The sequence below is a fragment of the Olea europaea genome, unplaced genomic scaffold (genome assembly GCF_002742605.1).
Source record: "Olea europaea var. sylvestris unplaced genomic scaffold, O_europaea_v1 scaffold203, whole genome shotgun sequence".
Classification (NCBI taxonomy): domain Eukaryota; kingdom Viridiplantae; phylum Streptophyta; class Magnoliopsida; order Lamiales; family Oleaceae; genus Olea; species Olea europaea.
Genome location: NW_019238199.1, coordinates 184257 through 194684, shown reverse-complemented (window position 1 = coordinate 194684; position 10428 = coordinate 184257). Strand labels below are relative to the sequence as shown.

Here is a 10428-nt window from a genome sequence, read left to right as displayed (position 1 = left end):
GCAAAAGCTAATTCAGATTCAAAACCAAACCTTCTAGGTTCTCTCGTCTGTCTCCTCTCTCTATCCCTAACTAAGTTATAGTTAGCTGAAGGATTCTCTTCCTCATAGTGTTCTTCTGTCACTATTTCGTTACTATTCTCCACTTCGGGTTCCTGAGTTTGAGTCTCCACCTCATTTGAGACAGTAGGGGCAGGTGGACTGAGTTTTCCTAACTCTACCTTAAACTGGTCTCTCTCTTCACCTGATTCTACTTCACTCTCAGGTTTAGTTTTCCCTTTAATACACGGCATCTCATTTTCGTTAAACGTGACATCTCTACTTATGATGATTTTAACTCCTTTTTGGCTTCTATCCCATAACCTATAACCCTTAACACTCTCGGAATATCCTAAGAAAACACACTTCCTAACTCTAGGTTCCAGCTTATCCTCACTTTGATGAGAAAAAGCTGTACAGCCAAAAGTTCTAAGTATCGAGTAATCACTCGGTTTACTCGACCATCTCTCATGTAGAGTGTCACCATTCAATACAGTAGAAGGAGTGAGATTGATCAAATAGCAAGCTGTCATAACAGTCTCACCCCAAAATGACTTGGGAACACCCGAACTGATCATCATGCAACGTACTTTATCAAGTATGGTTCTATTCATCCTTTCTGCTATCCCATTTTGCTGAGGGGTGTAGGGAACGGTCTTATGTCTAGTTTTGCCACTTTCTTTACAAATACTATCAAATTCTTTATTGCAGAATTCTAGGCCATTATCTGTCCTTAAAAATTTGATTTTCTTGCCAGTTTGATTTTTCACTTGTCTCTTCCAATTATTAAAATTATTGAAGGTCTCAGATTTATCCTTCAAAAGATAGACCCACACCTTCCTAGTGTAGTCATCAATAATAGACAGGAAATACCTATTACCACCCGATGTGGGATTACTGGCAGGACCCCAAAGATCAGAGTGCACATATTCGAGTATGCCTTTAGCTCTATTAACATTCGTGGAGAAAGAAGTTTTGTGATACTTACCAAGCACACAATGATCACAAAATGGCAAATCTGACACACAGTCATTACCAAAAGCACCCTTTTCATTAAGTAGCTTAAATCCCTTGACTCCTACGTGAGTAAGTCTATTGTGCCATGTGTGTGTGTGATCAATCTTGGCAGAGGAGATAGAGGAATTCACATCTCTAATCACTTTCCCAGTAGTAATGTATATATCGTTTTTCTTAATTCCCTTAATGGAAACTAAAGCACCCTTGATCATTTTTAGCATACCATTTCCAATTTTACCAGTAAAGTCATCCTTCTCAAATCTCCCTACTGAAATCAAATTCCTAGACAATTCAGGAATATATCTAACATCCTTTAACGTATACACAAAACCCGTGTCAAATTTTACGTTTATGTCACCAATTTCAGCAATAGTATAGGCAAAGTTATCACACAGCACAACATGCCCAACGTTAGATTCATGCAACTTATAAAACCAGTTCTTTTCAGACGTCACATGAAAAGATGCACCAGAATCAAGTATTCACTCATGGATGCGGGAATTAGCAGTTAGATTTAATTCAGCAGTGTATGCAGCTGGACTTGTAATCAAATAGACCTCACTACCATTTATATCAGAAGTAGATGCTAACACATTTACCTCATCTCTCTCCTTAGCTTTTAGCTTGCTCTTCTCCTTATGACAATCTTTTATAAAATGCCCTGTGTTTCCACAACCACAGCATTTTCTCACCTTAGTCCTAGATTTTGATCTAAACCTACCTTTGCTCTTCTTTTTCCATCCATTACCACTTGACTCGCCACTAGTTTGATATCCCTCATAACTATTTTTCCTAAATTGAGTTCTACCCCGCATCATATGTACCTCACCATTCCTCTTATCATGTTTTTCAGCCCTAATTTCCATTTCTTTACTTCTAAGGGAATCTATGACAATTTCAGGTGTTAATGTGTATCTACCATACTTAATGGCGTTCTTAACTTCCTTATAGGAATCAGGGATTGCATTGAGCAAAATTATAGCCTTATAAGTTTCGGACACAGTCTCATCACAATTAACTATGTCTTGCACCAATTTGTTAAACACGTCTAGATTGTCATCAAAATCCTTTGAGGGATCCATTTTGAAACTGAAAAAATGTTCGAGCAGGTAAAGTTTATTAGGTGTAGACTTAAGAAAATACAAGTCTTCTAAATTCTTCCAAAGTTCTTTAGTGTTTTTTAATTTTCCCACCTTTCTTAAAACGGCGTTAGACAAGTGTAAGATAATTGAGGTATAAGTAAGCGCATCGGTTTCTTCTCTTTGTTCTTGTGAAAAATCAGTTGAAAAATTGCCTTCAATGGCTTTTGAAACTTTTTGTTGGACTAAAATACCCTTCATTTTTTGTTGTCAAATAGCAAAGTCACCATTTCCTTTAAAAATTTCCAAATCAAAACTGTGAGTTGTCATCTTCACACAATAGTCAAAATTAATGCACAAACCACAATCAAACCACACAAAGTAGTCCTAGAGGTCACGGACAATATACACCATTCTAGATTCCCAGGATTTCGTAAGACTCGCAGTCTTAGATCAAGGGAATGTTCGAAAGGGTAAAATCATGGTATTTCTAACGGAATAAGTAAGCAGCGGAAATAACAGTGCAGCAAAAAATATGTCTAGCAGATAACTAGTCCCACAGTAATTTGATAACTAAGAATTACAATACTGATTTTAAACCCAAAAACAAATACTTAATCAAAAAAGATCAATCAAGAGCACATAACCCTAATTCTAGCACAAGTAATGGTTGCCAAGCAATGACAACCCCCAATCTATTGTCACCCCACACGGTGACGAGCTAATGCTGAAAAAATTAACGGGTTAAGCCAATTTACCAGAGTGACCGTGTCTGAGTCCGTATAATCGAGAGAGATGCGAATCTACTGCTTTAGGGCCGCAATCTTGGCCTAAAGTAATTCAGTAGATATATGCATATTCAACTGTCGATCCACCGGGGGAAAAATTGTCCAACTTTTTCTGTATAACCTGAAACAGAAAATAAACAGTGTCAGTGCGTTCAGGGGATTAAAATGAGCAAACTGCCCGAAGGAAGTTCGCCCGGAATCGTCGGGGCCCCGCGCGTCGCCGCCGCCGCCATGCGCCACCTACGAAGGAGCGCCTCATCCTGCTGATCCCGAATATGGGATCGGTTTCGCCGAAAAGTGACTGGATTGGCCGAAAATAAGGGTTGCAGCCACGATTTTTCCACCCAAACTCGCGACTGCCGTCGATTTTTTGCTGATTTTCAGGCCGGGAAAGCTGCTTCTGCCCTAATACCAGATGTAGGGTTGATTTCCACCGCCACCACGTGCAAAACCGGGCTCAGTTTACCACAACATCGACACCAACACCGTTGAGACAACTCCAACACCACCACTTGCCGCGCCCCACTCCAGTTGCTATCAATTGGAGAAGGAGAAACACAATAATGTGCCCACAAAAGGTTAACCACTAAGGTTACAGTGAGGGAGAAAGGAGAGGCCAAGAGGGAGACTCACAAAGAGAAAAGAAAATTGCACTCTATGGAGGCCGAGACACGAGAGGGATTATATGCCAAGTAAAATGTCCAAATAGGTAAGTTAGGTTAGGGTTAAGTGGTGGATCAACAAACGAGGCTCGACTCAATTAAGTGGACTTCAACAATAATAATATAGCCTTTCAAGGAATGGTGCAAGAACCGTGAGCAACACTATAAAAATAGGTTGTTTCGAACGATCCATAATGAAGTAGATTGTGTTGTCTCGATAATTGTGTCAATGTACTAATCAATCATTTGGTCGAGGCCGATTGATAATAAACAACCGAGGTTACATCATTGCCCGGGGAGGTCGTTTGACAACAAAATTGCCTAACAATATTACTTATAAATAAAAAATTTCAGCTCAACTGAACATTCAACCATTTAAATGAAATAGTTCAACACATTATTATTAGAGAAAATAAACAAAAATCTAGCGGATAGTGACTTTTCTTCTCTTAACAACCCAATCCATTTGTTGACCACAATTCAAAAGTCTCTTTTGATCACAATTGGTAGCTAATATGCAGTGCAAAAGCAAAAAGTGATTTTGGTGCACAAAATTCAGAAATAACAGCTAATTTGTGATGTCCAAATGTTCACTTTTTCTAGCTGTCAAACTAGCATTTGGATCATTTCTGAAAATTTTCCATTCAATGAACTGTAAATTCGATATTTTTCAAAGTCTAATATTTATATTTGTAAGTAACGTATGATATTTTTTAAAGTTTAGTGGTCAAAACTCGACATTTTAAACTTTGATAAGCAATCGAAGATATAGATCTAAGTTCAGTGACAAAAACTTGATATTTTAAACTTCATTGTTCAATCAAAGATATGGACCCAAGTACAGTGACCATTGGAACAATTAATTCTTTTTATTGCTAATAATATTAAGCCCAAGTTTAGTAGGGATTAAAATTAAAATTTTAATTTAAGTCAAAATTAATAATTATTATCATAGGGCCAACTATTTCAACCATATATTTTTATCAATTATTATCAAAATTTATAAAAAAATCTAATTTTTAATCCCCGTCAATCAAGGAATAAAAGCAAAATGTACAGGACATGATGGAAAGGATTATTTCCGCGCCTAATCTTATATGAGGACGTTGGTACCAAGATTAAAGGGATAGACCCTGATTTCACCGAGACGTTAGGTTGAGACCAACTGTGCAAATACGCCCAAATTGAATTAGTAGTTTGCAATTTTTAGTCCCCGTTTGGCACCCATTTTGTAGAAATAAAAATGAGTGGATTAGTATTTTTTTTTTTTTTTTTAGTGAGTGATTGAAAAAAAAAAAGAAAAATTTTTAATTCACGTGTAATATTATTTTATGGAAGATTGTGTAATTGAAAATAGGAGAGAAAAAAATAAAATGTAATGTTATAAAAATTAAACGAGGGTCAAGCGGGGGCTTTTCCATATACAAAACTTGCACGAGCAAGTAGCATGCTTCGGGAGACCTTGCTGGAATCCGAGAAGTCTCCGAGCAGAGATCCCGATTCCCCGAGATCTCAATTCTTCACTAGCAAGAAGAATCCCTGATTGGAATTTTTATATAGCTTCTACATATTTCTAATTATTTTCAATCTCTGATCTCTTCAATTGAAATCCATTCTTTAAATCAATCAATAAAATCAAAATACGGACAGAAATGGGTTGTTTGCAATCAAACCCATTTCACAGGATACCCTTTTTCCTTATCCTTTTCTTCTTTCTTTCGTTCTCATTCCCTCATATTTTAGCCCAGGTAATGTGATATTTTCTTGTTTTTTTTGGATTTTTATTTTGATTTTGATGTTCATGGTAATCATATTGCGTGTGCTTAATTTTAGGAATCTGATGGTGATGATGCAATTAAGGATCTGGGTCGGCGTAGCAAAGTGAGTATTTTTTTTCTTTCTAGATTGAAGTGTCAGATAATTTGACGGCTGTCTTAATTGTACTAGATCAAATGTTACGAACTTCTAAGGCCTAATGTACTTTATACCAACTTAATATTTTGTGCTTAGAGCATCTCCAAGAGTCTTCAGACACAAAATACTCTTTATTTTTGAGGGTTAATACTTAAAAATTAGCTCCAAGAGTTAAAATAGAGCCAAACACTTTCTCTATTCTTAATGTACAATGATTGCATTTAATGCATTACAAATTTCAATACTCTATAATTTAAAATTTTCAAATTACATTTGAATTGATTGGTCATTAATACATAAAAAATTATACTTAAATAAAATATGTGGAGAAATTATTAAATGTTCATTGGAAAAAACAAAATAAAGAATCAAAATAGAAATCTTGTTGGATTGTATAAAAAAATTACTCTCCAAACTTAAAGATGCTCATTATTATGCTTAAGATGTTCTTTATGAATAGAGAGCCTTTTGGAAATGCTCTTAGCTTGTTGTACTCCTTTGGTTCTTGTACCATGATCGGATACAAGTAATGTACGTGGATTTACAAAGCTCTGGCATGGGCATGTTTGTGGGTTGTTATTCATCAAACAACAGCTGCTCTGCATTCAAGAGTGATCAACTTATAAAATATGATAAGAAAAGGATTTCAGGCGTATCACTTGGATTTTTATTTTTTATTTTTTGGTCAGGGGACAACTGAAAATAAGTGAATCTTACATATATATTTTTCTTGAAAATTGATTCATGTTCATAGTGTCTATTATTTTTTCCTTTTCTAGCAGTTACCTCATGCATCTTCTGTATCTATGAACTGGTTGTTATAGTTTGTGATCGTATGTTCATTTTGGTGGATAGATTTTTGTGGATAAGATAAAGACTGGTATCGTAAGAGATGAGAAAAACCCCGATTCCATTAATGTTGGTGTTGGCCTGGACTCTGGTCTGGGAATATTCGATGCTTTCTTTGCGAGTTTCTCCATGATTCTTGTCAGCGAGGTTAGTGTATTTGTTTGTGCAGTATCATTATATTATATATCATATTGAGTCTTGCTAATGACATGTTTGTTTCTCTGCTTTGATGATTCTTACTAAAGTTTAAGTTCTTAGTGGTAGTTGGATGAAATAACTGATTTTTGCCAGTTTTACAATAAAAACATAACAGAGAGAATATTTGTACTACAAAGTATTTATTTCATCTTGTTTCTTTAATTTAGTCTGATGAATGTATTCTACTGATGACTGCTGCTAGATTGGAGATGAAACCTTTATTATAGCAGCTCTCATGGCAATGCGTCATCCCAAGTCAATTGTTCTATCTGGTGCACTCAGTGCCTTGTTTGTGATGACAGTAAGATGGTTAATCTCTTTTACCATTTCCTGAGTGAAGTGTATGCTTCCTTTACAATCATGGAATGGGTGTTATATCTTTTTGATTCTCAAATTGTTGTCTTTGGACAAAATTTTTTTTAACATTGGGATCCTTGCATTTGTGAAATAGATACTTTCGACTGCTCTTGGTAGGATTGTACCAAATTTGATATCAAGGAAGCATACTAATAGAGCAGCCACAGGTTTTCTATCTCATTTTTTTAAATAATTCACCAAAATGTTGTTTTATTCACTTAGAAGAATCAGGCCTTTCGGGAAAGAGTGCAAGCTTTTGTTGGTTTTGTTCTTCATGGACAAATTATACACTGCTAATTTCTTTAAGTTCAAAATAATCTATAGAAGCCAACCAAAGATATTGTTGGTTTGAATTGGAGAGCGAGTTCCGTACTTTTATAGACTAGTTACCATTCACTTCTATTCATTTTTGCCATTTTGAATTTTCAATTAGTACCTGAAGTAAGATCCCTCTTGCAGTTCTTTATGCCTTTTTTGGACTGCGACTACTTTATATTGCATGGAGATCAGCAGATTCAAAAGCTTCCCAGAAAAAAGAAATGGAGGAAGTATGTTTCTCTAATTTGATATGTAACATTCTGTATCTATTTCATATTATAAATATCTGAATAAATGTTGTCTCTTTGGATCTGAAAATTTTTACACTCACATTTTCTGCATGAGATTGGTCCAATATCAATCTTATTGCGNGACAATTGCTGTAAGACTTATTTTGCACTTATCAAGTGGCCTTGGTTTATGCATTCATTGTTCTTGATCGAGATAGATTTTTTCTTTGTTTATAGGTCCTTTTCTTTTCTTTTTGCTTAAATTCTCTTAAGTCTCAGCCATTAGAGGTCCAATTTTTCGGAGAGTGTAAATTGATCTTCAGCTCCCATTACTCCTCCACAGATTCATGTCTTCCATCACCTGCAATGACTTCTACTTGAAACCCGCAAGCACAACATCAAAGGATTTCGCATGATTAGCAAAGCATAAATATTTGGTCAAACATACTTTTTGTAGAACAACTAGCTATCCACTTATTATTTACATATTATGTAGTATTCACAATTTATAAGCACTTAAAAGCATGACCAAACAAGCACTAAAGGATATTAAGTGCTTTTGAACAATTTTGTGGAAAGTACGTCTCTACAAGCACATGGAAGAGCGCGTTTGGTGAACCTTAATACATGCACTTTAGGTTAGTTTACTTGCAAGTAAATTTGTAAAACTTAAACTAAATAATTTTTCTTTCTTGAAAATAGTTTAGTGAGTGAGTTTGAAAGTAAATCTTTGGTTTGATACAGTGTAAAAGTTACTTTCAAAATAAGTAACTATTTTAGTTAAAAAGTACGAATATAGTAACATAGCATGTTTGGCAACAAAAAATAACTTTTTCTAAGCTTAGCCAAATATTTGTGGAATCATTGCTGCTTACTTTAGATTGTTTTGTTGTGAATGTTTGATTAGTTGTGCCATGCTGTTTCATACCATACACTTTGCATGTACTCAATCATCCATCTGATAAATGAAATCCTAAATTTCTCGGTTCCCATATTTTGATTTTCAACTGCAAGTGAAGTGATCTTAAAATCCACTTGATTTTCTAGTTTGCTATAAATGAGATTTGTTCTACTTTTCCACAGCTAGCTACTCACAAAAGTGCTATCGGAGTAGCAGTAGGGGCCGTTATAGGACACGCGATTTGTACATCATTAGCTGTTGTGGGTGGAAGCATGCTTGCATCCAAGATCTCCCAACGCACTGTTGCCGCTGTCGGTGGGCTACTTTTCCTTGGTTTTTCCTTGTCTTCGTACTTCTATCCTCCTCTTTGACCATGGAAGTTTTATCCATCAACTACGTTCTTTAGGAGAAATCGTGCTATGTTTTTTCAAGTCGATGTCTGTTAGGAAAAGTTGAACGCCACAAGTGCGGATTTTTTATGGAGTATATTGTATACATATCAACATTATGGTACAATTTATTTGTGTCCAGTTCTGAATGAAGGTCAATAGTAGTACTTTGGTTCTTTACTTTTGATTGTTATTGCAGTTAAAAAATTAATTTTTACCAAACAGATGGTTGTATTTTTAATTTAAATAAAAAGGAAAAGAAATTAATTCCATGTTTAATTGGCAAGTATGATATTTATTACCAATTCATCTTGTTCATGTTGGTTAAGAATAGTAGTTTTCATAGTTGACGTCCAGAGTTTTTTCACCCTCTCAAAAATAAAATAAAATATGATCTTTATTTCATTTCCGTTTATATTCTAAAGCATTATCATGGTATAGCAGCAGTCCTTTTAGCAAAAATTTAACTTACAAATCACACCAAAATCAAAATGCTATGTTTAAAATGTTGAAGACAACATGCTATAGAGGTAATAGGTTAGGGACCAATTGCGTAAACTTTTCTATTCTCGTTCCCAAGGAAACACATGTTATCTACGGAGATTTTTATAAATGACCTGCCACTATTCATTTTTGATAAAATGTCTATAATACCCTTAATGAAAGGATTTGTCATATTTTGCACAAGATATCCTTAATTTATTGGGATAGTTCTAAAATTCTTCTATTTCTCTCATTTCGGGTTTTAATATATAGTTCCATCCTTTGATCTAATAAATTAGCATAATCTGTAATATAATTGTCATGTAATTCACTAAGATTATCATATTCCTTAGATGAAATATCAATAATCTCTAGTTGAGCAAAAATATTTCTCATTTTCCTTAATAGTTTTTCTAACAGATTATCTAATCCTTTAATTGTATAACCTGGCATTATTCAGATAATTTCTTGCAAGCTTTATGAATAATAACATGTTAGATAAGTTTTTTTGCAAACATGAAAAGTAATAATCCCTACGATTCTTTTAATATATTAGAAGAATTCTTTCTAAATTTATCAAAGACAATAATTTTACCTTACTTTTGATCTTAAATCTGTATTCTTAGAACCGAGTGACCTTCAGGCTCTGAATCTGCAAACTGCTTCCTTAAACGGCCTCTTGCCTCAATGGGAATTCTGCTATTTCAGCTTCTGCCCTCACTGTATCTTTTCTTAAAATTAAGAGTAAAGATCTTAAGTAAAGAAAATTCTCTCTTTGTTAAAGTAAGAAAGAGATTATCTTCTTCAATCTATCAAGAATCTATGGAATAGGAAGTTTAGAAACTCATATTTTTTTGATATCAAAAGATTGAAATTTTATTTCTATAATAATTTATACAAGATTTCTATTGTATACAAGGGATTTCCAGAAAAACTGGTTTTGAAAGCTTAAGGAAAGAGAATGGTTTCTAACTCGAGATAATCCATTCTTTCCTCAAATACCTCTATTTATACATGACTCAAACTCACTATTATTGATCTATTACATCATTGCATACATCAGAATTTTGAAAAAAGGCTCACATGCCTCTCTATTCTTTTCCTCCTGGGGTCTACATTGTCACATGCATTTTTTGCTTTTTCATCAAAGTGGTATCTTTTCTTCTATTATTCCCTTTTCATCTTTGGCTTCATATGCAACTGGCTA

The 10428-nt window shown here is 34.5% G+C and overlaps 1 protein-coding gene across 1 annotated transcript; it reads left to right on the top strand.

The window, feature by feature from the left end:
• The first annotated feature begins 4994 nt into the window (after positions 1-4994).
• On the top strand, positions 4995-8918 carry LOC111379745 (GDT1-like protein 3). Its single transcript, XM_023003183.1, has 7 exons — positions 4995-5330; positions 5416-5463; positions 6352-6492; positions 6746-6844; positions 6995-7067; positions 7360-7505; positions 8496-8918. The coding sequence occupies exons 1-7, from the start codon at positions 5235-5237 to the stop codon at positions 8718-8720; spliced, it is 828 nt and encodes a 275-aa protein (XP_022858951.1). The 5' UTR covers positions 4995-5234; the 3' UTR covers positions 8721-8918.
• The last annotated feature ends 1510 nt before the right edge of the window (positions 8919-10428 follow it).

Coding starts and splice junctions, on each gene's coding strand:
- LOC111379745 (XM_023003183.1), top strand. CDS start 5,235: ATGGGTTGTTTGCAATCAAACCCATTTCACAGGATACCCTTTTTCCTT. Junction 6,845..6,994: donor GTGCCTTGTTTGTGATGACA/GTAAGATGGTTA, acceptor TTTGTGAAATAG/ATACTTTCGACTGCTCTTGG. Junction 7,068..7,359: donor TACTAATAGAGCAGCCACAG/GTTTTCTATCTC, acceptor TCCCTCTTGCAG/TTCTTTATGCCTTTTTTGGA.